The sequence below is a fragment of the Meles meles genome, chromosome 1, assembly GCF_922984935.1.
Source record: "Meles meles chromosome 1, mMelMel3.1 paternal haplotype, whole genome shotgun sequence".
NCBI classification, from domain to species: domain Eukaryota; kingdom Metazoa; phylum Chordata; class Mammalia; order Carnivora; family Mustelidae; genus Meles; species Meles meles.
In genome coordinates, this window is record NC_060066.1 from 117,699,168 (window position 1) to 117,727,033 (window position 27,866).

General features: G+C 36.3%; 1 protein-coding gene across 3 annotated transcripts in view; it reads left to right on the forward strand.

Moving 5' to 3' along the window:
• TRIM33 (tripartite motif containing 33) overlaps positions 1-20,250 on the forward strand; it is a 130,331-nt gene extending 110,081 nt beyond the window's left edge. Inside the window, exons 15-20 of one of the 3 annotated variants that reach the window (XM_046006948.1) lie at positions 518-867; positions 2,580-2,703; positions 4,545-4,619; positions 6,285-6,437; positions 7,851-7,901; positions 18,874-20,250. In XM_046006948.1, coding sequence (XP_045862904.1) covers positions 518-867; positions 2,580-2,703; positions 4,545-4,619; positions 6,285-6,437; positions 7,851-7,901; positions 18,874-18,885 — 765 coding nt within the window. In that variant the 3' untranslated portion in view covers positions 18,886-20,250. Of the gene's footprint in view, positions 1-517; positions 868-2,579; positions 2,704-4,544; positions 4,620-6,284; positions 6,438-7,850; positions 7,902-7,980; positions 13,007-18,873 lie in introns of those variants that run through there. The other 2 variants (XM_046006946.1, XM_046006947.1) reach the window with 2 other exon arrangements.
• Positions 20,251-27,866: the final 7,616 nt, after the last annotated feature.

Here is a 27,866-nt window from a genome sequence, read left to right on the forward strand (position 1 = left end):
TGTACATTTGAGAGCAAAGGGATTTAGCCTTGTATTTGGAGTAGTGTCCCATCATCCAGTATCCGATTTAGAAAGTGCCCGCAGAAAACTGGGTGCAGAAGGGTGGTGAAAGATTTCTTTACCATTTTCACAATCTTACGCTAGTAAAATGATGATAAGTAGGCAGAATAACATTTCTTAAAAGCTATGCAACAGATTCTTGGGTGAAAAATAGATATCATAATCAGTTCTTTGTAGGAAAAGTATAACCTATGCTCATTTTACAATCAGTGTGTTTAACAGTTTGATTAATTTTCTTATTATCCAAATGAGCCAATATTAGAGTGTGCTATAAAATCGTAAATTAACATGCCTAATAATTTTGGGTTTATTTACTTTCTTTTATGTCACTAATGTCATTTCCAAATTAACTTTTAAGTTATGTAAATGTGTATTGACATAATTCTTAAGTTACACGCACACTGCATAGCCTAAGGATTAAATGATTGTTTAAGAATTTGTCCTTGTTTTGTTTTAGTTGAGCAGTCCTGAGAGTAGCTTGACACCGCCTCTTTCAACCAGCCTGCATCTAGAGAGTGAGTTGGATGCATTAGCAAGCCTGGAAAACCATGTGAAAACTGAACCTGCAGATACAAATGAAAGCTGCAAACAGTCAGGGCTCAGCAGCCTTGTTAATGGAAAGTCCCCGATTCGAAGCCTTGTACACAGGTCCTCAAGGATTGGAGGAGATGGCAGTAGCAAAGATGATGACCCAAATGAAGACTGGTGTGCTGTCTGCCAAAATGGAGGGGATCTCTTGTGCTGTGAAAAATGTCCAAAGGTCTTTCATCTAACTTGTCATGTTCCAACACTTCTTAGCTTTCCAAGGTACCAGTGAAATAGTTGATTTTTTTGTTCTTGTTTATTTTTATAGGCTAAAATAAAAACAAAGTTGTCCTTGCAGATGGCCTTCCTAACCAATGCATACTGTTTCTGTAAAACAGGGAGCCTGTTATTCCTTTGACAGTACCTTCTAGAGAAACTGATGTCTGAATGGTGAAATGTCCAAGATTTAAGTAGTGTATGAATGATAAAAAGTAGACTGTTTCCTGGCCTTCAGTTTATACTTAGTATAAGCAAAGTAGATAAAACTCTAAATTATGAGAGAGGTCTGGGGTGTTGGAGCTTCCTATTGAAGCTGAATTTTTTATCTATTGCTATCAATCTTAATAGGGTCTACAATAATTTCACTTAAGAATACTATTCGGTGGGAGGCAGCTCTGTTGTGTCTTACCTAGAACCTATTATTCTAAAGTTCGAAAGCTCTTGAAAGGGATTTTAAAGGAAAAGTACTTTGTAAAAACACCTTTCACAGCTTGAATTTTTTTAGGTATCGCTTCCTCTTGACCCCTGGAAGCAGTTAATTGGTAGTGCCAGCTTGGAGCACGGTGTGCACATTTCTCATTTAACAAGTTGTGTTTGTACCATTTTGTCTCCAGTTGATTTCTTAGACCAGTTTCCCTCTTCCCAAACCCTTACCCCCAAATAACCTTTTTAAGTGACAGTAGTGTTCTTGGGAAAGCCCAACTTTTTTCTGCCTGTAGATAAAACATTCACATTTCTTCTCGGATTCCTGAGAAGCAGTGATTTTAGTTGAGTGGATGCTACCCATTTTGAATAATTCAACCTTTTGGATTAGAAAAATACTGGATATATAAACAGTGCCAGAATATTTTTCTGAAGAATCATAACTCTTACCTAGGTCTTAAGAGAGGTACAGTCATTTGCCAGAGATGTAACAAGGGCCTTCTTTTATTTTACTCTTATAGAAAAAAAGCATTGACATTTTAATGTTGTAATTAAGACTTTTCATATTTTTCTTCCCTTTGGGTAGTAACATCTGCTGGAATGTTAGAATTTTGCCACTGAATGCTTTCTCTCAAAGCTTGATACTTTGGAAGGAATTGGAACTTTGGAAAAGACTAGGATAGTCTCAAGACTTAGAGTTTCTTTATGGTGGGGGAGAGAAGGGAAGAATTACTGGGAATGAACCATTTTAGAACTTATGGTTTGATGGAAATCCTGATGTAAACAAACTATAGACTAAGCAAATTTAAAAGGTAAGGGGTATATGTACATGTGTTTGTACTTATGGAGATGTGTATTCTTGGCTTTTGACTGGCCATGAAGAAGAATTGTTTGATTTTTGGCAAATTTAATACATGCCATACTGAGAAGTTCCATATCCCATACTCTTTACTTTTTTGTGACTGGGGGTCATTGTGAGATCGTAATGGGGTTGACAGTCAGTCTTATGCTGTAAGTACTAACCCTCAACTTGGTGTTATGAAGAGATCGCTTTTGAAATGCAGGGCTACAGTTTTATAAAGCGTTCTAGAAAGTAGTTAATTGAAGACTGGGAAAAGTTTTGGGAAGGTTTTATAAGGCAACTTTGAGATTTGACAAGAATGGAGCCTCTCTTCCCCTCAAAAACCGTGGAAGGAAAGAAAACAAACTGGAGACTTACTTCCAAAGAACTAGCTTCTCTAGCGTGGGTTTTGCTATAATTACAGGGACTAATTGCCTGTTTCCCTCTTTAGTGGGGACTGGATATGCACATTTTGCAGAGATATTGGGAAACCAGAAGTTGAATATGATTGTGATAATTTGCAACATAGTAAGAAGGGGAAAACTGCGCAAGGGTTAAGCCCCGTGGACCAAAGGGTAAGTGTCATATAAGTTGGATTTATTATTAGGGATTCTGTAGTTGTCTGGCTATGCACTGGAGACTTTACAGCCAGCTTTCTCATACTTAACATGTCCCAACCAAAAGCATGATTTAAAAAAAAAAAATTAATAAACAAGCAAATAACAGTGTAAAAACTGCACTCTTCTCCGGTATTTCCCATCATTAAATGGTACCACCATTTATTTCTGTTACACAATCCAGAAATCTAGTGAAAGATCAGGAATGACCATAATACGATTTTCTTAGTTGTCCTCACCATCACCTTCTGAGATGGCATCATGGTGGTTCATCTGCACTATCATAGTAAACTTCACTCAGACTCCCTGAGTTTACTCTTGACTCTTTGTACTGTAGTTTTCTGTACTGTATGCAGTATTTTTTTTTTTTGTAAGATTTTAGAGAGCATAATAGGGGGAGGGGCAGAAGAAGAGGGAGAGAGAGAATCTAAAGCAGACTCCATGCAGAGCCCAACCCAGAGCTTGATCCCACAACCCTGAGACCACGACCTGGGCCAAAATCAAGAGTGGGACACCCATCTGACTGAGCCACCCAGGCGCTCCTACATAGTATTTTTTTAAAAAATATAAATAAGTCTGTCACTTCCTATAATAGCTTTCTGTCATTAAAAATGAAATCCAGCATCCTTCCCTCATTTCACTCAGATTTCTGCTGATGTGGTCTGTAGTCTTTTCTCCAAAAACAAAATCTCTCTGGTCATTACAGTTACGTTTGGCTCTGATGTGGTGTATGTACTTGCAGAATCCCCCTCTATTATCTGTTTAATGTGTACTGACTTCTATTAAAAGAAGTTTAAGCAAATGAAAACTATAAATGTAAAATTCATTTCAGTTTACTTTTGACCATATAAAAAATTCTAGAATTCTATTGAGAAGACATAGTTGTATTTAATTTTGGACCTGCATGGAGTCATTTCAGGAAAAGAAAGAATATTATGTGTCCTTCTTGCATCAGAGAATAGCAAAAGCAGTAATTTATAGATTACTATAGATAATGAGGTAATCCTGTGGTGCCTGGGTGGCTCATTCATTAAGCATTGCCTTCAGCTCAGGTCATGATTTCAGGGTCCTGGAATCAAGACCTGCATCAGGCTCTCTGCTTAGCTGGAGACCTGCTTCTCCCTCTCCCATTCCTCCTGCTTGTGTTCCCTCTCTCATTGTTTCTATATCAAATAGGTAAATAAAATCTTTTAAAAAGGTTACTAGGTGATCCTAATTACTAGGATTTAGAGGATTACCTAGTAATCTATGAATTTTTACACAGAATGCTATATGTTGCTTTTATGACTCCTTTCCATCTCTGTAAATAGTAGTAGATAAATTACCTTAGTCATTGTCTAAGAACAAAAGCCGCCCTCTGTTTTCAATAAATTCTCTAAAAGTAGAACAGAAGGTAGTCTCAAAACTAAATAGGAGGGGTGCCTGGGTGGCTCAGTGGGTTAAAGCCTCTGCCTTCGGCTCAGGTCATGATCCCAGGGTCCTGGGATCGAGCCCTACATCGGGTTCTCTGCTCAGCAGGGAGCCTGCTTCCCTTCCTCTCTCTGCCTGCCTCTCTGCCTACTTGTGATCTCTCTCTGTCAAATAAATAAATAAAATCTTTAAAAAAAAAAACAACTGAATGTGAAGCAAGGGAAACAAGATGGTTTTCTTTGGGTATGTGTAGTTAGATAAGTCAGTGTATATAGGAGGCATATGTTGAGTTTGTTGTAATTAGGCTTTGTAGTGATAAAGTTCTCTTAAGACTATCTTATTAGAGGAATAAACATTTCATGTGTTTTCCTTTCTTTGTTTTGGTCCAGAAATGTGAACGACTTCTGCTTTACCTCTATTGCCATGAATTAAGTATTGAATTCCAGGAGCCGGTTCCTGCTTCGGTGAGTTGTTTTATTTTATGACCTCTCTAGTGAAGAAGCTTAGTATAAGACTTGAGAGTATTGGCTCTGGTCTTAAGTCTTCTCACCTCAGTCTTCTTGAATAATCTCAGCCTCTCCAAGGTTCAAGTTTCCTTTTCTAATGCTATTTCTTACCCCATTTTGGATATTCCAAGAACACATAGGATACCTTTATAGAATGTTTTAGCATAGTACCTGCTGTAATTATCAGTACCTGATAATGTTCTAAGTACGTATTAATCCAAAATTTTATTAGGGCTCTTATGGATGTGTGATTCACTTGTCAAAAATTACATTTTGATTTTTAAAGGTTTTATTGCTGTCATGAAAAAGTAATGAATTTAACTTCTGTGTTCTTTTACTTTTAAAATGGACATAAGGGATATAGGTGTAATGGAAAGAATCTTGGACTAAGAGTTGGAATACTTAACTTCTCCCAGTTCTGCCATTAACTAGCCTTAAAACTGTGGGCAAATTTCTTAATTTTCTGCCTTTACCTTTTTAAACATACAGTGGGAGTACTGGACTGAATTATTTCTAAAATTCCAGTTCTATGATTCTAGGCTCTGTACCTTGGGGAGAAAACAATCTCTATGTAAGTATTCATTTGCATAAAAATGCAAAATTAAAGCTTTCACGCTGGCTCTTATGAAGATAAGCTACGAACAGTCAAGATTAAGAAAGGACTGGAAATTTTGCAGTCAATGCTCTTTGTTTATCTTAAAGGAGACTTTTGTTAGGAATAAAAGCTCTAAAGTCCCATGGGAAAAGGAATATCATGGGTGCTCAGGCTTCATAAATGGAATGAGAATATGCTATATACATTTGCTCACCATCATTTGTTGAATTAAGATATTGTTGAATGCCAGGCCTGTAATAGAATATTAATTAGTAGACTTGTTTACTGGGTAGGCTCAGAAATGAATTTTAAAGCACAAAAGCCCTAGACACAGGAACATGTTTTGTACAAATAGTAACCATCTGATACTAGGAAGTATGTCTTCAAGTATAGGGATTTTACAGTAGAAAATAACTTTTGAATATTTCTTTTTGTGAACTGTTTAAATAGCTTCTCCAAGTTCAATTGTTTCTCAAGAATACAACTTTTTGGCTAAAAGTTGGGGCCAGAACTCTCTCTGGCATGATCATTAAGGGGTTAATAAAATTTTTTCTTGTGTTACTTATCCTCTTTCTCTCTCTGTTGTTTGATGTCCAGAGTTTTTTGTGGTATAAAGTTATAGCCTCTAAAAGACAACATTCTAATGATAATAATAATAAATTTGTTCTTTCTATATTTTCTTTCCTTTAAAAAAAAAAAGCCAAAACTCTTCAGATGTCATAATATTCTGATGAGCCAGCTGTGTCCTTAACACTAATGTTGGCTACCCTTGCTGATAGCGTTCTTTCCAAATCTCCTTACTGCAGATAGAGCTTTGAGGTCTTCATAACCATTAGGACTGCCACAGATTCTGAATATGATTTGGTTTTTATGATATATGATTGGGGCATAAGATTTAAAATACCTTCACTATACCTAAAATTTGCAAGTAACTGGCTCAGTAATTAATATATGCTGTACATTTTCAAATAAAACAGTTTGGCATTTTTGGAGAATCCTTAGCTATCCTTATTTATTTGTTTCTTTAGATACCAAACTACTATAAAATTATAAAGAAACCAATGGATTTATCCACCGTGAAAAAGAAGCTTCAGAAAAAACATTCCCAACACTACCAAAACCCAGATGACTTTGTGGCTGATGTCCGTTTGATCTTCAAGAACTGTGAAAGGTTTAATGAAGTATGTTAGCTTCCAAACTATAAAGTCTTGGATTATTAGTTTTTGGGTTTTGCTTGTTTATTTTTTTATTATATTTTTCCTACTGAGAGATTTTTCTAATTTGATTGAAATTTTTTTTTTCTCCTGCAGTTGTGTCAAAAGTAAAATTTGATTGCATCCACAGCTCTAATGAAGAAGGTTTACTATGTATAATTGGAAGTATATTGGCTATGCCTTTTTGAAGTTGAGGGTTGAGATATACAAGTATAGAGAGTAGGCTGTAATTAAGTATATGGAAAATGATTATTAAATAGTCTATATTTGGGGTTCATTTAGGAAAGGCACTTGTACTGGTTCCTTTGATTTTATTATTAATGTAGGTTAATAATGTTAACCTACTAAATGTAGAACCCTGAAATCATGAACTAATTTCTGGTGGCTCATCTTAAATAGTAGCCCAGAATATATAATGTTGAGTTTTCTAATCTCAGCAATACGACTTTTATTAACTTCAGTTATGTATTTTTTTTTTTTTTGAGAATAAGGATGGGCTCTCCTTGAGGAAAAATATGATATATGACTCACTTCTTCAAGGAAATTGTTTTGTTTTCTTTGAGAAAAAGCAAGTCTCTTACTGTTAGGGAAGATTTTCATTATTCTATGAGAAGAAAATGAAATTAGATAAGAATCTACAAAATCTTTAGAAAGCTCAATAGTAAAATATCTTTGTTACTGGTGAAATTTGGTGCCATATGACTATTACTAAAAGGACATCAAATCATTTAACATATACTCATAGCTACCTCTGGAAGTATCTAGATGACCTTTTTAATATTTGGAAAAAAAAATCCTTAAGGTTAAAAGTAGAGTGTAGCAGTATACCACAGAAAGTACAGTAAAACCTTACTCACTTGAACTTCAAATTGATATAGTTCCACTTTTTGTCTTACTTGCTAATCCAGTTATTTTCAAATAAATGTGCTTTTATGAATTGTAGCTAACATCTGCAAGGAAGAAGAGACATTTTATCTGCTTTAGCAATGATTAAATAATTTATGGTTAACAAATTGCCATACAGATAGAATTCTAAATGGTTTGTTGATGGTTTGGCAGTTTTTAAGAAGCAACATTTCTTATATGATTAGTTTTTTTGTCTTCATGAGATTGATGTATTCAGTCAACCGCCATTTCCGATTGACTTTACTAATTCAGAATTTGAAAGCATTCTTGAGGTTTCACAGTAGGTTTAGTAACAGAACTTTGTAAAGAAAGTGGTTCCATGTCCTGTAGAATTTGAGAAAGCACTTAATCTGGTTATAGCAATTTGTTCCCCCCTAGTATGGCTGACTTTCGTCGCCAATCCTATGCAGTTTCATAACTTTAGAAAGGATTATAATTTCCCTTTTTTTTTTTTGACTCTGGTATCCTTTTTAGATGATGAAAGTTGTTCAAGTTTATGCAGAAACACAAGAGATTAATTTGAAGGTAAGCTTTTCAGACCATGCAAACTTGGTGAAGGAATATGCATTACCAACAGGTGAATATTCCTATCTTTTGCTTGCAGGCTGATTCAGAAGTAGCTCAGGCAGGGAAAGCAGTTGCATTGTACTTTGAAGATAAACTCACAGAGATCTACTCAGACAGGACCTTCGCACCTTTGCCAGAGTTTGAGCAGGAAGAGGATGATGGTGAGGTAACTGAGGACTCTGATGAAGACTTTATACAGCCCCGCAGGAAACGCCTAAAGTCAGATGAGAGACCAGTACATATAAAGTAAAATGACATGAACTTAAATAATTGTTTAAAAAAAAGAGAGAGAGAGAGAGAGAAAAGAAAACCTTTTATTTAAGTGTTGCTGGAATATCCTGCCTACAGTGGGCACCTCCTTGAAGAAGCTGATAGCTTTTACACAGTATTAGATTGAAGTAATGGACAAAAGTCACTTCTTGTCAAGAAAGGGGGAGAGAACTCTGTTTGCAACTTTAAAAGTAAAAACAAAAAGCAAAAGTGAAATGATTTGAAGATTTCTGTAACTAAATAGGATGGTTCTTTAGAATGGCAGTTGTTGGTGATCATGTGGTATTGATTGGCGCAGGATGTGTACAACTACATACTTGAGGGTCATGTCACTTGATAAATTGTTTCTTTGGACAAGAGTGCACAGATACTAAAAACAACTTTCACTTCTCCCCTTCCACACACATACATACTGGTTTGTTTTCTAGCTAATATCAGATTTGCTCAGATTCCACTTTGATGTCAGTGCAGATGTGCATTGAATCATGCCATGACGTTTTTTCTCACTTTGATGCTGTTGGGCCTTAGTTTTTATATTGGTTTAAAGAACTCAACAGTAGTTTTATTTTCTATTTATACCTAGAGTCTAGGAAACATCATTGATCATCATTTAATCACTTTTAATGGTCTGCTGAAATAAATACGGTAACTTTTCAGCGGCAGATCTTATAGTAGTCATTTCCAGGAAAACACTTCCACAGAATTGCACTTCCCAGTCAGACCATCTGATCATACAGTTACTCCCATCAAAGGCAGAATGTTTGTTTTAAAATTAATCTAGTTTTCTGTACATTTGAATTTGATTGAGAAGGTGACAACTGGCTCTTACCCAGTCTTCCTTCATATCAGTTTTCTGATAGACCACTATTGGCAAACAGTAATCTGTCAATTACCAAATGTGTAAAATTTTCTGTATTTCACTTTGTCTTATTTGTAAATAGTGAACTAAAACTTCTGGCAGATCAGCAACATTTGCTGAGCCTGTTTTTTAAGCTAATGTGTATTCTTACTAATGTTCCTATCAAGAATGGATTTGTAATATATGCTGTCTATTTCTAATGTTCACATTCATATTTTGAGGTTCTATCTTATTTTAATAGAGAACAGACTTCTCAGAAAATCTTCAGAAGCAGCTTATTGTTAAATATCAAACTATTGAAATAAACCCGGTGGGGTTAGATTACTCATCTGTCCACCAAGTGGGACATTTGCATGGACTGGGGGCTTAACGGACTTAGAAGAGGCCTGTAAGTAAATCCTGAAAATGAGCCAATCCCCACTTGAATGGTTACTGGAGTAAACCCACCTTTACTACCCTGAGTTCAGCCCCTGAGGCAGATAAACCACCTTGGCTTGGTTCCATTTTTCTTCTCTTCATTTGTGATGCTCAGATCCAAGATGTGTGTTCTAGACTGTGTACAGGCTTCTCTTTTGTTGGATTAAAAAATGTAGTCCTACTTTTGTATGGACACCTTAGAATAAAAGTGACCAAAATAGAAGACTTGCCATTAGATATTTTTCAGACGTCAGCAGATTTGTGGCAAATCATTTGCCTTTTTAAAATTTCGGCTTCTGCAGTTCAGACAGTAGACGACTCAGTAAAAATTATTTGGCATAATTGTCTGAGGTAAATATTTTTTAGTGCATATTGAATCAAATAAAGTGCTCTAAAGAAATTATTATACAAATTCCTTTGGGTTGTTTTTCTTTTCTTAACAAGTGTGGGGGGTAAACATGAATATTAATCAGGCCTTCTCATGGTGTATGTAAGTGGTGTTGATTTTATTACTGATATTGACTTACTTCATTCTGTGACTTTCTTTTAGCTTCTCTTTCAGTTTTGTTACAAGTTCAGCTTTAAAACTTAGACCAAACTGTTTTATCATTTTACTCAGATTTCAGGTACCTAAGAAGAGTTTTCTTAAAAGAGGGAAAGAATCGTTTTAAAATGCTTTTTTATGTGCATTTCCCTCTTTCCCACAGCATTTATGATTTGAGTTTATCAGACATATCTAGGGCACGTTTGGGAACGTGAAGAGTAGCAATATAACTTCCTTTTGTCAAGCGATTGATTTCTAATATTTTACACTTGTTCTTCAGTTGAGTCCTTTTCATGATTCTTAGATAAGTCTTTTATATAGGTTCTACCAATGGGGGAGAAACTAAATTTTAAGTAAATATTTATTTCTTGATATTTGGGGCCTTAAAAAATAATGTGTTCCCTTAAAGATATTTCTATGTTAGGTGAATTTTTTTTTTTCTTTTAAGATTGGTTTTTGAAAAGCCACTTTACAGTCAACATTTAATGGGCTCCATTTCTGTTAACAGAAAACAATTCATACTGCTGAGGATTTACTATTAAGTAAATAGCTATCAACAAACTACCCTTAAATGCAAGTTTAGATTTCGTGGAAGCTTTTTTCTTGTACACTGATCCCTGTGTTCCTAAGCTGATTTGTTCAGCCACTATCTGATACAACCATTAGAAAAAGCATAAAAGCTTAATTGATATTCAGATGTCTTCATGTTTTTCTATTAATTTATATTTCAAAAAAACAAACATTTAATGTCAATTCCTAAAGGCAGTTTAAACTCTTTATTAAAAGACAGTATTTTAGACTCAGAGATGTTAAATGTTAACTTAAAAACTCGCAAAGCTTTGCAATACTTCATTTCCGATCTCCCATCAGAACACTAAGAACAAAGTGTTCCTCAGTATGTTCTGGTGGCCTAAAGTTTTTTTTTTTTTTTTTTTTTTTTTAAAGCACTTGGCTCAGCTAATTCACTGAGTAAAGGAATTGTTTTGCAAGGTGAAGCATGTACGTGTCCCAAAGTATGGTTAGATTGTAGGTCATGATCTATATAGAAACATCGAATCATTAACCACAGAGATAATAAGGCATTGGATCCTCTGTTGAAATTATTCCTTTTGGAATCAATGAGGTACTTTCTGACTTTTATGTTTTATATAAAGGAATTTTAAATAATATTAAAGTCAATTAATTCTCACTTTTTGTTGTAACAGTTTTTGAGATTTTTAGTTAATCCAAAGAAAGAATGTTTTTAAGTAGATGCAAGAGGTTTATAGTGAGCGAATTGTCGGTTTACCAGTTACCTCAGCAGGTATCCTGCCCATGTAATTATTAGTGATGAGTGTTAATAGGCCAGTAGATTTAGGTCTTCTGACTGTGCCCTTGGATTTTGGCCTACCACATGTTATTCAGCAATCTCTTAGTATCCAAATTGGGAGTAGATGCTGTGGCCACCTCTCCCTTGGCCTTTTAAGTCCCCTAGCCATTCCCACTCAGAACACAGGATGTATAAAGATCTCGTTTCTTGTTGAAGTCAACACTGCTTATTTGCATACTCAGCATTGGATCGGTGAGTAGTTTTATAAAATCCACCTACCCTAACTCCCTTAATTAAAACAATCAGATTCTTAATTCATACCATCTGTATTAATAATCTGCTGAAGATGATCCAAGGTTTTCAAGGTGTATCAGTTTGATCTTGAACTGAATCTGGATGCTTTCTTTTATTTTTCTGACAGTTCTCTCCTCCTCGATAAAGCAATAACACTGCTTTAAGTCTGTTGCCTAATAGGCACGTCATAGTCCTCTCCCAGATGGTGATTTTATAGGAAAGTTTGTATGCATATCACCCAGTCTATCTTTTAAAAAATAAGAAATTTAAATGTATGCTGGAGCTTATGACAATATATTGTGGCATTTTATTTTAAAAATTGGGGAAAGTTGCATATTTTTTTAAAAGTAGGTATTTGAGTAAAAAAAAATTGAAGGTACTTTTTTAAGAAAAAAAAATTTATATGCCACAGTTTACATAGACATTTCAGATTTCAACATGTACTCTTGAATATGATGGTTTCTTTACTTGGCCAAAATGCATGTAAAACATATCTTCCATCTTCGTTCCTTGTGTTTGCCTTCGTGGTCTTTTATATATTTTTTATTGTATCTGAGAAAATTATCTTCAAAAATAGGTCAATTTGGATGTATTTGTCATAATCATACTATAAAATGTACAAAATTAAGTTTAGCCCTTTTCTAGCAAGTAATCTGTAAAAAATGCTCTTTAAAATTCACCAAATTTGTATGTGGGAAGGCACTCAAATGATTTTGTAGGTGCCACTGCAATATTCCCTTTCAGGTGTGGCCTAAATTTCAGTCTTAAGAAGGAAGTGCTTGTCTGCTCCTGGTCTGAAAAATGTAGGCATTTACTATGTTTTAAATCTCAGTGAAACATGTATATAAGCCTATAAAAACGGTATGTGCAATCTGAAAGCCTGTTATTTTCTATGTAGACATACACACGAAAGGGTTAAATTCACAGCCTTACTAGTTCCTTGCTTCCAGTATTTCAACTGGTCTCCTCCCCTCATTATTATTATTATTACTACTACTACTACTACTACTACTACTACTACTACTACAACAACAACTATTATTTTTGCACATAATTAACTACCCTTCAATATGATTCTTAAAGAAAAAGTGCTGTTTCTGTGGTATTGTATTCTCTAAATAATCATATTTAATTTTTTAAAACAAGGTTGCAGTTTCTAATTGTTCTGTTCCTGTGTTTTTTGCTGGTGTGTATTAAAAGCAAGATTTTCTTTTTCATGGTTATTTAATACATTAGCTGCCTGTAAATATTTCTTGTTATAATGCTCTGGAATGTGTTGTAGAAGTTGTATTAGATTAGTTTAAAGCCTTGTTTGAAAGCCACATTGTTTTGGTTATTTCTATTAAATTAGAAAATTGAAAAAGTTTTCAGATGAATTCCTTTTTTCTTCCTCTTTGAGTGGAGATGTAATCATTTTAAGTTTATTTGAAAAATGTATACTGTGTGTCAGGCACTGGAGATACAGAAGTGTCCCTGCCTTCACAAGTTTTGTTTAGACTCTATGAGAACAATGCATTTACAATAGGGATCAACACAGGATATAGTAGGAAAATACAGGAAAGGCTCTAACACCAAACTTCGTTGGTCATGGAAGTGATCTCTTTCACTTAAAAAAATATGATAGGGCGCCTGGGTGGCTCAGTGGGTTAAAGCCTCTGCCCTCGGCTCAGGTCATGATCTCAGGGTCCTGGGATTGAGCCCCACATCAGGCTCTCTGCTCTGCAGGGAACCTGCTTCCCTTTCTCTCTCTCTGCCTGCCTTTCTGCCTACTTGTGATCTCTGTCTGTCACATAAGTAAATAAAATCTTAAAAAAAATATATATATATATGACAACAGGGAACCAGGCAAGGAATGAAGAGAGAATAAAATATAGGAAAGTCTGAAAATGAAAAGGAACATATATATTTATATTCCGGGACCTGAGAACTTCAGTTTGGAGTAGAGTGTAAGCTGGAGCAGTAAAATATTAAGCTGGAGAACTGAGCCAGGGTCCTTTTTAAGCAGTGCCTTAAAAGTCATGTTAAAGGGTTTGGGGCTTTTACTGATGGTAACAAGGAGCCCCTGAAGAATTTTAAGAGTTCTTAAAGAGTTCTCTAAGAACAGGGTTTGGAGAGCTGATACAATCAGACTTGCCTTTTTAAAAGTTTGTTTTAAACTGTGAAGAATGGATTATGGAGAATATTAGAAGTGGAGAGAGAGTTGTAGGCTGTGAGTAATCCAGAATTGCCCTAAACTAGCTATCTGGCAGTGGAGATGGAAACTGGAAGTCAAATTTTAGAGAGATTTAGAAAGTAAAACAGACCAATACTGGAGGCCAGGTGGTCCTTACCTTAGGCTTTTATTATATGATACCTATTAACATAGTGGGAGAAAGGAATAGATTATGAGTGGAGGGGAATGAGTTCAGTTTGGGGGGTATGTTGAGTTTAAGGTATCCATGGAAAATTAAGGTGTGGGTGTCCATGTTTCCGGTGCTTATTACAAATAACTGGGCTATAGACAGAGCCTCTAAGATCCATCGAGAATCCTGTCTTATTTGTCACCAAAAATGGCTAGCTCATGATAGACATTCAGCAAACACCTGTCAGAAGTTGAGCCATTAGTATAATGTTAACTAAAACAATGTAGGGTATCATATTGCCTAGGAAAGTTTTAGAATGGTAAGAGTAAGATACTTATGATAATGGAAGAAACATTTAAGGAGTGTATATATAAAAAAAAGATTCTATGAGAAGACTGAACTAGTCATGGAGGAAAGGCAGAGGAGCCATAATGGAAGATGAGAGAGGTTTCAGAAGGGATTTCAAAAGGAGTATCATTGAAATCAATTATTAGAACAAGAGATGAAGTAAAGGTAAAGGGCCAGTATAGAAGCCATAGATGACCTTAGGAGACCAATTCCATTTTGAGCAGCAGTAAGACTAGAGTGGGTTAAGTAATGGAGTGTAGATTGTTTTTCAAGAAATTTGACTGGTTTTTCTTTAGGTTATGCAGAACTATGGCCATGAATAACCAAGTGAGTATCAGAATGGAACTGCCAAATTGTTACCTTTCTGGATGCATTTTGTATAGTGGAAAAAATCATGAGTTTTGGCCATTGGGCCACTTGAACACTTTGGTTTGAACTAGTAAGCTTTGTTTAACCAGTTACCTGTCTGAACTCTTGAGTTTCACTTTAATTATTTGTGAAATGAGGGTAGTCATATCTAGCTCCGGGAATTAATATGGACAAGAGGTCATTTATAGCACAAGGTTGACACATGGTAAGTTGTGATAAGGAAACATTTAGTTTCCTTTTCCCTATTTCCTCTTCCTGCTATTGCCATGTAAAAGGGGCAGGTTAGAAGTGTAATTTCTCCCTTTTTACTGAAGAGGTAAGAAAAAAATGTAGATGCAGGACCCCAAGGCTTTAAAATCTTTCCTCAATGGGGTGCCTGGGTGGCTCAGTGGGTTAAAGCCCCTCCCTTCAGCTCAGGTCATGATCCCAGGGTCCTGGGATAGAACCCTGCATTGGGCTCTCTGCTCAGTAGGGAGCCTGCTTCCCACCTCTCTTTTTCTGCCCTCCTCTCTGCCTACTTGTGATCTTTGCCTGTCAGATAAATAAATAAAATCTTTAAGAAAATAAAATCTATCCTCAACTCTTGAATATTTAGCTTGTCCTTCACTAATTTGAGACTTGAGTTCTAAACTCCAGGAAACACAAAAATTAGCCTCTAGATTTTTAAGAAATAATACATGCAAAGATAAATTGGTATTATACAACACCTAATCCAAGGTTTTGTCTCAAGCATCCCCTTTTTATGGCCTTATGTTAAATAAGTCACTATTCTTTCATTTATAAAGTTGTTACTGTTGATCTGGAAAGGCAATATATAGTGACAGCTGTTTCTGATCATATGAGATAGACTGTATGCACTGAGGAACCCTCCTCATGGTATAAAACATCTGAAATGCTGGATAAGATTCATTAAAAAAAAAATCTTAAAATGTATTGCTGAGCTAGCAAGGAAGATACTCAAAGCTGCAGTTTAAGCCTTGGGTTGGTTTGATATTTTTTCCCTTTGCATTTTTTTTTTCTTTTTTTGTAAGTGTCTGTCTTAAGTTTTGATTACCAAGGTATCCATTTCAGAGAGGCATCCACTTCAAAGACAGCTCTTGTTGAACAGCCCGTTCTCTTGTTTTGAATTCACCAATAAGAAGTCAGCCCATGGAACCCTAAACCTCCCCCAACCTCAGTAAACAGGGACCCCTGGTCTTGTGTGTGTGTGTGTGTCCCTACCCCCCCCACCCCATCTCCCTCTGCAACCTTGCTATGTGGGCCCAGCAGTGCTGTGTAATTTCCAGGTCTTGTAAGTAATAAACCTTTATTTCTTTTGTTTTCTGGTGGTTGTTGCTGAAGTGTCTTGCAATCAAAGTAACCACAGATGCCCATCCAGCCACACCATTAGTTAATGGTGGGTTGAGACCAGTGCAAAACAAAGCTCCACTTTATCACCTGTAGCATTTTTACCAAAAATATTTGACAATGTAATCATGAAATAATTAGACAAAAGTGCAACATAGGTCATTTACAAAGATGCCTGGTGTGAATTTTTAAAGTGCTATGTAAAACAGGTGGGGAGACTGTTACAGATCAGAAAACAACATGTAATGGGAGCACCTGGTGGCTCAGTCAGTTAAATGTCAGACTTGGTTTCGGCTCAGGTTATGATCTCAGGGTTGTGTGATTGAGCCCCGCATCTGCTCTGCACTTAGTGTGGAGTCTATTAAACTTGGTTTTCTCTATCCATCTCTCTCTGCCTCTCCTCTCTCCCCCTGCTCCCTCTCAAAAATAAATATTTTTTTAAAAAACCATGTAATGCATTAACTTAGATTTCATCTTGAATTAAATAAACCTAGTAATTAAAGCCATTTTAAAGATATCTGTGGAAATTTGTATATGAATTCTTAATGATATGAAATGTTTAATTTTCTTAGGTGACAGTGGTTTTTTCCTTATACAAGCAATGTCCTTTTTCTTAGGAAATGCATGCTGAAATATCTAAGAATGAAGTGTCATACTACTTTCAAATGGCCTTTCATTAGGCCAAATGGGGGTGTGTGTGTGTTTGTAAAATATATATACAAGATCATGTGAATGGCAGGATAACAGCTGGTGAATCTTAGTGAAAAGTAAATGAGGTGTTCATTGTTATTTGAAGTTATTGAAGACTTCAGAGTTTTCAAAGTAAGGTTTAGTGGGGTGAAACAAAAAGTGTGAATCCAGTTGCTCCAAAGGTTCTGCCAATCCTTGTGCTCTAAAGACTTTGGAATGGGCTAAGTTTTAAAAGGGAAACCGATCATAGGGCCAACATGAGGGTGAGTTCAGAATGAGATAATCTCCCAAAACCTGGTACTTCAAAATATGATACACTCAGTGAAAGAAGGAACCAGAATACCCTATCTCAAGAGAGGAAAGAGAAAACTGGGTGGAGGAAAGGGGAGAAAAGAAGAATCTACCCTCAGAATTGGTGTCTACAAGCTGACACTTAAAACGGGTTTGAAAGCAGACTTAAACTATCTATGTCGTCAGAAATACCAAGACTTAAAGTAGTATCAGGTTAGAAGTGTTTTCCAGGCACTTAAGTATTAATACAACCCTTTGAAGGAAAGCACTTCAAATCCAATCTCGAAGAATTTTCATAGTGTTAACAATAATCTTGGACTCATTCAAGGTCACAAAAATGAGAAGTCATTATTTATTTTTTAAAAGATATTTATTTATTTATTTACTTGACAGATCACGAGTAGGCAGAGAGGCAGGCAGAGAGAGAGGGGAAAGCAGGCTCTCCGCTGAGCAGAGCGCCCAATGCGGGGCTCGATCCTAGGACCCTGAGATCATGACCTGAGCCGAAGGCAGAGGCTTAACCCACTCAGCCACCCAGGTGCCCCGAGAAGTCATTATTTAAAAAATTAGGAGAAAGAGCAGAAGCTAGCCTGTAATGATTGAAGACTTTGGAATTATTGGATGAATGTATTCAATAGACATTGAAAAGATTTTAATATCTCTAAAATTGGGATGGCATTGTAGTATATCAGCTATGTTACTGGTATAAAAAGTGGTGTATCCTTTAATACTTGATGGCTTAGATTCAATGAAATGCAAAATGCATAAGAAGAATGTCCAAAAGTTGAGAAAGAATGAGAGACTATTAAAAATGGCAGGGGCGGGCGCCTGGGTGGCTCAGTGGTTTAAGCCGCTGCCTTCGGCTCAGGTCATGATCTCAGGGTCCTGGGATCGAGCCCCGCATCAGGTTCTCTGCTCGGCAGGGAGCCTGCTTCCCTCTCTCTCTCTCTGACTGCCTCTCTGCCTACTTGTGATCTCTCTCTGTCAAAATAAAAAAAAAAAAAAAAAAAAAAAAATCTTTAAAAATGGCAGGGGCGGGGATAACGGGTGCATGGGAAGAAAAATGATCAAATTTGAGAACAAAACATCTAGACAAAAACATACAGATAAAAGAAGACCAAAATGAAGAAATTTCACAGAATGCAGTACAGTACAGAGAGAATGTGTGAAGAAGTTAAAGGTCACCAAAAGCACATGGTAAAGGCCAACGAACATCTTATAGAGAGTACCAGAAGGATGATACAGAGAATGGTTATGGATGATATTTGATAGTATTTCAGCTGAGAACTTTACACATTTGCCTAAAGTCATACTTCAGCTTTAAGGAGGTTAGAAAATATATCAACATCTAGACATACTGATCTACGTTCTGGAAGATAGACAAAATCTAGGACATAACACAAGTGGGAAGTCAGAGTTGACACTTCTATGAAGCAAACCACCTAACATAAGTCTTTAAAAGAGCAAGGAAAGACTTAAGAAGTTCACTGTAGTTACCACTACAGTTATTTTAGAAAAACAATGAAAACCAGAAGACCATGGAATAGTATTTTTAGATAGTGAGAGGAAGATGTCTAGAATTTTGTAACCACAAAACTACCAAGGAAAAAGGACAGGGTCCTTTTGGATAAAAAGAGCTTACTATTAACATATCTTCATTAAATGAATTCTTGGTTTATTCCTAGAAAAAGAAAACAAAGGTTCTAAATCACAAGAAGGAATGGTGATCCAAGAAAATGGTTAATGAGGGTAAACTAAACTCTATAAAACAATAATGTCAGGTTTTGAGTTAAAAAGTGAACCATATGACTCCCAGCGTGACAATGTGATTCTACTCCCCCCGCTTCCAGGGAAAGTGGTGAAAATTTACAAAACAAAGCATGGAAAGCCTCTGGAAATGGACCTATGAGCAAACAGCAGATGAAGAAACATCTTTTCAAGAAAACCTGTGACAATTCTATAGGGACGGTGAGAGTCTGTGACGTTTGAATCAAGGCTTCTCCCTACCTCCTTACTCCAGCTCAGCAATGTGGACACTCTAGACTGCTATAGCCAAAATCTCAAGGCTTTGTCTCTCTCAACTCCCGGTTGAAGGGCTGGGAAAAGCAAGACATCAGTCTTTCTCATCCTGTCACAGTGCCTGTTGCCGTGGTGAAGTTTTAAGTGAGTGTGGTTGAGAAATGTGTGTATCTGGGGGCTCTGATTCTATCCAGTCCTCCACTCAGAGAATCTACCTTGGGTGTGGCATGCTTGGAATTACTGGGATACTGACCACCTTTGCCCTAGCACACGAGGTGGTGGTTCCATGCCAGGAAAGACAAACCAGAAGGCCTCAGGCTGCCTCCCCACTTCCTCCACTGAGTACTTAGTGATGCCACTTTCACATTGTTGCAGCTAAACCCTGGCTTTGAGATTTTAGCTTGAGAAAGAGGTACTTTATGAAACTAATAGCCCTTAATCTCTTCCAAAAGGATGCACTTAAGTGTAATAGAATGTGGCCAAATTCAAACATGAGGGCACAGCACTGGAGGCTGTGACAAAAGGTAACTGAAGAGAGATTCAAGATAGTCTTAAACTGTAGGTTAACTAGTTTGCAGGAGAAAACTGGGAAATAAGCCCAAAGGAGCCATCCTGTAATTATAAGAATATCACACACAGATCTCAGTAACTATGCATTTAAAGGAGCCAGAATATGATTAGATTCGTGTATAGAGCAACTTGGGCCCCATAGCATTGTTGAAAACAGTATAGCAGCTGACAACTATGGGAGTTGTTAAAACTTCCATATGGCCTGGTTAAAAAAAAAATATGGGAGCCCTATCAAACCCGCTGTCATCCCAGGGAAATTTATCCAAGCTATGCATCAGGGGCTTAATAATGGGAGAGAGGAGGGAGTACACGTCACTAAACAACAACACTTCAACAAATAACTTAAGGTGGAGGAGGGGAAGAACCAGCCGGTATGTTATCTAAAATCTCCATTCCCCAACAAAGACTCATGCAAAGAAATACAAAAGTGTAGCCAATATGTTGGAGATAAAGAAGGCAATAGAAGCTATCCGTGAAGGTAACACGATGTTGGATTTATAAGAGAAAAACTTGAAAGTAGTCACTGTAAACATGTTCCCAGAACTAAAGGAAGGCATGGTTAAAAAGTAAATGAAGGTGGGGCGCCTGGATGGCTCAGTGGGTTAAAGCCTATGCCTTTGGCTCGGGTCATGGTCTCAGGGTCCTGGGATCGAGCCCCGCATCGAGATTGAACCCCGCATCAGGATCTCTGCTCAGCAGGGAGCCTGCTTCCCCCTTTCTCTCTGCCTGCCTCTCTGCCTACCTGTGATCTCTGTCAAATAAATAAGATCTTAAAAAAAAAAAAAAGTAAATGAAGGTATGATGTCAATGTTACATTAAATGGAGAATATCAATATAGAAATTAATACTAAAAAGAACCAAATGAAAATTCTTCAGGGGGACGCCTCGGTGGCTCGATTGGTTAAGTGCCTGCCTTCAGGTCAGGTCATGATCCCAGGATCCTGGAATCGAGGCCCACATTGGGCTCCTTCCTTGGTGGGGAGCCTGCTTCTCCCTCTGCCTGCCACTCATCCTGCTTGTGCTCTCTCTCTCTCTCTGACGAATAAAGTCTTTAAGAAAAAATTCACTAGAGAGACTGGACAGTAGACTTGAACTGGCAGCGAAAGAAATAGAGCAATAGAGGTAAAAAGAAATGGAGAAAAATGAACACTGCTTCAGAGAAATGTAGGATGCTTCAAGCACACTGACACATGCATAATGGGAGTACCAGAAGGAAATGAGAAAAATTAGTAAAAATATTCAAAGACATGAAAAAATTCCCCAAAGTATTGCAAAAGCAATAACCTAAGACTACATAAATGCTTATTTCCCTTCTCTTAATTGATACAAAAGTGGGACTGTATAAAACATTATGGTGTGTCATTGGTAATAATAGCTAATAGCATAAAGGAGGTGGGTAGGAGTGAATTTGTGTAAACCTAAGGAAATTACTACAATTACTATAATTGGTAAGTTAATAATTACAACTTTCGTTGGGTTTGTAACATCAAAGGAAGTTTTATATGTAACAATAATATCACAAAAAAGGAGGAAACAGATTATTACATAAGAGTAATATTCCTGTATGGAATTAGCCTAGTATAAATCGATAGGTCATTCTGATACGATGTATATGATAAACTCTAGAGCAACTTTAAAAAAAAAGCTTAAGAAAATAAAAGTGAAAAATTAAAGAAATTAAAATACTTAGAAAAATATACACTTGAAGTGAAAGAAAGCATTAAAGGAGGACTATAAGAGCAAAGAAGACATGAGACATAGCAAAAATTAAAATCGTAGACATCAACATAATGATATTAAATATGAATGGGTTAAACACTTCAAATCAGAGAGATTGTCAGACTGGATAAAAAAACTGATTCAAGTATATACTGTCTGCAGGAGACACACTTTAGATTAAAAGATACAAATAGGTTGAGAGTAGGAGGAAATAAGACATAGCCTGCAAGCAGCAATCACAACAAAGCTGGAGTGGCTATATTTTAAGAGAAAATAGGCTTTAATACAAAAATTCGAATGGGGCATATTTTATAATGATGAAAGTGTCAATTGACAGCAGGGAGATTTAATAATTCTAGACAAACACATAACAGCACCAAAATACCTGAAAACAAAAACAGATAAAGGGAAAATAAATACAACAATAATGGTTGGAGACTTCAATATCCTAGTTTTCAATAATAGCAAAATAGAATAACAGAACAGAAGATGAACAGCACTACAAACTAACTGATCTAATCGACATTTGTATAACACTCCTCTCAACAGTCAACAGATAAACATTCTTCTCAAGTGCACATGGAGCATCTCTAGGATAGGTCAAGTGCTAAGCCATAAAGCCTCAATAAATTTAAGAGAATAGAAATAGTGCAACATAGGTTCTTCAGCAGCAGAGGAATGAAATTAGGAGCCAGTAACAGGAAAAAGGTTGAGAAAATCATAAATATTGGAGTTACTGAACACAACACTCCAAGTAACCAATGGGTCAATAAAGAAATCAAGGGAAATCAGAAAACACTTAGAGATGAATGAAAGTGACACAGCACTACCGAAGTTATTAGCTTCAGCTAAAGCAGTGCATAGAGGAAATTTTATAGTTGCAAATGCCTATATTAGAGAATTCAAATCAATAACCTAGCCTTAGAAATTATTCTTCAGAAATAAAAGAATTATAAGGGAATACAATGAACAATTGTATGACAACAAATGAGATAACCTAGATGAAATGGATAAATTCCTAGAAAGACTAAAGCTGACTAAGGAAAAAAAAATAGAAAATGTCAATAGATCTGTAGCAAGTGAAGAGTCTGAAGTAGTAATTAAAAAAAAAATACCCACGGAAAAAAAAATACCCACGGGAAAAAAGCACAGGCACAATTGGCTTCACAGCTTAATTCTACTGAACATTTAAAGAAGTAAGATCAATTATTCACTAACTTCCTAAAAAGAGAGAAGAACACTTCCCAACTCATTTTATATGGACTGTATTACCCTGATACCAAAACCAGGTGAGACATCACAAGAAAAGATTGCAGACCAATATCTCTCAGGAATATGGATGGTAGATCTTCAACGAACACTAGCAAACTTCATGAAGCAGTGTAAAAAAGAATTACACACCATGACTGAGTAGGATTAATCCTAGGGATCCTCAGTTAATTCAACATCTGAAAATCAACAGAATGCATCATATGAATACAACAAAAAACAAAACTTACAGGATCATCTCAGATTGAAGAAAAGCATTTGATAGAATCCAATGCCCTTTTGTGATAAAAACAACAACAACAACAACAAACACTCCACAAAGTAGGAATAGAAGGGAACTTCCTCAACGTGGTTAAGGGCATTGATGAAAAATCCATAGGTAACAATTTAGGTAAAAGATCTAATGCTTTCTCCCCATCATTAGGAAAAAGGCAAGGGTATCTGTTCTTCCTGTTGCTCAACATTATGCTGGAGGTTCTAGCCATGACAATTAGGCAAGGAAAAGAAATGAAAGGCCTCCAGATTAGAAAGAAAGAAATAAAACGATCTCTATTTACAGATGACAAGAACTTATATAGGGAAAATCCTATGAATATACTAAAAATCTATTAGAACCAATAATCATGTTCAGCAGGTTTGCAGGATGAAAGACAATATAAATATCTAAATTTAGGAATTAAGTTTTAAAAAAAGTGCAAAATTTATACCCAAAACTACAAAAACATTGAAAGAAATTAAAGCACATCTAACTACTTGGAAAAATCTCATTTTCATGGATCAGGAAACTTAGGAACGCAGTGTTCAAACTGATTATGGATTTGTTGTAATCCTATAAAAATCCCAATCAATTTATTTTGTAGAAATTGACAAGTTGATTCTAAAGTTCATTCAGAATTTCAGGGGACCGAGAATAGCTAAGACAATCTTTAAAAGGAATAAAATAAGAGGCCTCACCCTTCCCCCATTTCAAACCTATCTACAAAGCAATGCTAAGACACACTGGTACTGGCATAGGACAGAAATAGATCAGAGGAATAGAACTGAAAATCCAGAAATAAAACCATACATGTATGGTCAACTGATTTGTTAACAAGGGTGCCAAGACCATCCAATGGGAAAGGAGCAGTCTTTTTAACAGATGTTAATGGTTCAAAAAAATGTTAATGATTCACCTGGATAGACACATGCATGTAAATAAAGCTAAACTATAAAACTTTCGGGAGAAAAAAAAAAAAAACTTCCCGGAGACAACAAAGGGGGAAATCTTCATTACCTTGCGGTTGGCAAAGGATTCTTAGATGTGATGCCCAAAGCACAAGGAACAACAAAAAGATACATTTGACTTACCAAAATTAAGAATTTTGTTCACCAAAGAACACCATCAAGAAAGTAAAAAGACAACCCACATAATGGAAGAAAATACATACAAATCATATATCTGATAAGGGACTTGTATCCAGAATGTATAATTTTTTTTTTTAATAGCAAGTCCACTGCAGAGCCTGATATGGGGCTCGATCTCATGACCTTGAGACCATGACTTGAAATTAAATCAAGAATCAGATGCTCAACTGACTGAGCCACCAAGGCACCCCCGTATAAAAATCTTTTGCAATTCAATAATAAAAAGACAACCCAATTTAAAAATGGGCAAAGGGTCTGAATAGACATTTCTCCAAAGAAGATATATAAATGGCCATTAAGGACATGAAAAGATGCTCAACATCATCAGGGAAATGCAAAACAAACCATAATAATAAGATAGCACTTCACACCCACTGTGATGGTTGGAAGTGAAAAGTCAGCTAATAACAAGTGTGAGAGAGCACGTGGAGAAATCAGAATCCTCTTATACTGCTAGTGGGAATGTAAGACGGTTCAGCTGCTTTGGAAAACTGTCTAGCACTGTTCAAGCTATTAAGAGTAAGGTTACAATATGATCCAACAATTCCACTTTTCGTATATAACCAACAGAAATGAAGACACATATCCACACAAAAAGTTGCACACAAATGTTCATAGCAGCATAACCAGAAGTTGGTATAATTCAAATGTCTATCAATGACTAATGTATAAACAAAATGTGGTTTGTTTATTTATTTAAAGATTTATTTATTTGAGAGAAAACACAAATGCAATTGAGGGAGAAGCAAACCTTCAAATAGACTCCCCACCCAACTTGGAACCTGATGGGGTGGGGCTTGATCTCATGACCTTGAGACCATGACCTAAGCTGAAACCAAGAGGTGGACACTCAACCAACTGAGCCACCTAGGTGCTCCAAAATGTGGTATATTTATATAAAGGAAAATTATTTGGCCATAAAAAGGAATGATGTATTGATATGGATGAATCTTGAAAATGTTAGGGTAAGTGAAAAAAGCCAGTCACAAAAAAACCACATTTCAATATGATTCCATTTATATAAAATGTCCAGAACAGGGAAATCTATAGAGACAGAAAATAGATTAGTGGTTGCTTGGTGGTAGGGATTGATGACTACTGGGTGTGGAGTTTCTTTTGGAGGTGGTGAAAATGTTCTATAAATGATGGTGTTGATGATTGTACTTATTGTGAATATTCTGAAAACCCTGAATTATATACTATAAAAGGGTGAATTGTGTGGTATTTGAAATATCTTAATAAATGTATTTTTTAAAAGATTTTATTTATTTATTTGACAGAGAGAGATCACAAGTAGGCAGAGAGGCAGGCAGAGAGAGAGGAGGAAGCAGGCTCACCTGCGGAGCAGAGAGCCCGATGCGGGGCTCGATCCCAGGACCCTGAGATCATGACCTGAGCCGAAGGCAGCGGCTTAATCCACTGAGCCACCCAGGCGCCCCAATAAATGTATTTTTTAAACCCCATGAACAATTTAACGAAACTACTGACCAAAAATAGCATATATGTAGGAAAGGGGAACTCAGAGCATTTTATGGGCCTTGAGTTGTTTGACAGTGGAGTGAAGATTGGTCACTATTGGACCTTGAGTTAAAACATGCATGCTGAAACTTCAACGGCAACCTTTTAAAAAGAATAAATACAGAGTGTGAAATATCCATACAAGGAAAAAGGAGAGAGGGGAAAATCTAAAAGAAGGCAGGGAGGGAAGGAGGGAAATAGCACAAATCATAATATGCAAGAAATAAATCCAAATAATCAGTACATGTAAACAAACCAAAATACCTAGCACAAAGAAACTGTCAAACTCCATGTAAAAATCCATACGCCTGCTGTTTATGAGAGCTATCCCTAAAACATGGCTCTCAGAAAGACTGAAAGAAAAGTTTGCAAAAAATACACCACATCAACAATGAATACTGTTACGCTGAAAAAATAAATAAATTTAAATACTGAAAAAAAAATACACCACATGAAAACTAACATTCACCACATAATGACAAATAATAAATACAAATACTAAACTTGCCAGCACATAGTAAGTTCAAAACATGAAGGATTGGCAGAACTACAAGAAGAAATGGAAAACTCCGCATTTTAGTGGTTGGTAACTGATAGGTCAAACAGATAAAATAGTATCAAGTTCAGTGAGGATTTATAGAACCCATATCCAGGGCTAGCTAATGTATGGTAATGGAAATAGAGTAGAGGTTGCTTCTGGTGGAGAAGGTAGATTTACTGAAGAAGATTGTAAAAGCATCTTCAGGCCATGAAAATATTTCATATCTTGATTGGGGTGGTGATTATAAAAATGTATACATTTGTCAAAATTCATCTATATATTTTAAATGGATGCATTTGATATAAATTACAACTCAACTTTATTTTAACAGAATATATTCTTAGAGGTTTTTTTTTTTTTCTCCCTTAACTGTTCCACTAAAGATGTCATTATATTCAAGCTTCTACCAATTCCTAGCTCGTGATGTGTCCTTGAAATACTATTCCCATTAAAATTAATCAGATTTTCAGTGAAATGATTGATTCCAGGTTTGGCATGGGAAATATATAAGACAAGTCTGGGCATCTTGTCATATAAATGAATAAAGGAAGCTAACCACTACAATTTTCATGTCATGAGGATTTAGAAGCCACTGTGAAGAGGTTTTCCCTTTCCTAAAATGGCACAATTTTAATTTCAAAAAGAGTAATAATTGCAATTGATTGAAGCCCATAATATATACTTATATTTGTGAATTCGTAATGATATAAAAATTAAGGTGATGAGCATCTACACTTAGAAGATATGGAAATGAGGCGCCTGGGTGGCTCATTGGGTTAAAGACTCTGCCTTCGGCTCAGGTCATGATCTCAGGGTCCTGGAATCGAGCCCTGCATTGGGCTCTCTGCTCGGTGGGATGCCTGCTTTCTCCTCTCTCTCTGCCTGCCTCTCTGCCTACTTGTGATCTCTGTCTGTCAAATAAATAAATAAAATCTTAAAAAAAAGATGATGGGAATGAATTCATTACCTTACAAAAGGGTAAATAGGTGGAAAGAATCAAAAACGTTATTCTGTCTTTCTCTATATGAACTGTTATCACGGCATAACCAAGTAGTAGATGAGGGAAGCATTCCTTTATAAAATTCTAGTTGTTAATGAATGAAAATGAAATTAAAGAATCAAAGTATCATTTTGCAACCGTCAGTGAATTAATGGATCTCTGCAATGCGCCACCCATGGTGGGGGGGAGGGGAAGCATGCTTCCTGATGAAAGAAAACAACCCGACCTATAGACCAAAGGGATAGAACCTGAATCTGAGGCCTCTGGATCCAGCTGCCAACCTGTAGAAATTACAGGGCTGAGAAGAACATGTTGAGCTGCACCGTGATTATGCCATAAACAAAATTCAGGTTGAAACTCCATAGGTGAATTGCCCTGTGTTCATCAGCAGATATATTGTGAGGGAAAGACAGATGGAAGTTGCAACCTGTGCGGTGAAAGGGGCTCCAAAGACTTGCAAGTTTAAAAAAAATGGACAAGGCTAAATTATATTGTTTCAGGATATGTTCTTGGGTTATAAAAACTTAAAGAGTCTTGAACAAATGATTCTCAGAACTCGGGGTGGTGGTTGCTGTTGCAGGGAGGAAGTGGGCTATGATAGGAACAAGGCTTTAGGTGTTGTGGGGTGGCTTCCAGGGTCTATTTATGGCTTGATCGGTTAGTTGCAAAGGTGTTAACCTTATCAAAATTCACTAAACTATATATTTGTGTGATTTTTCTATATGCATGTTTTATCTTATGATTAAAAAGTTAAAGGGAATTTTAAAAATAGATATTATGGACAACTTTATGCCAATAAATTA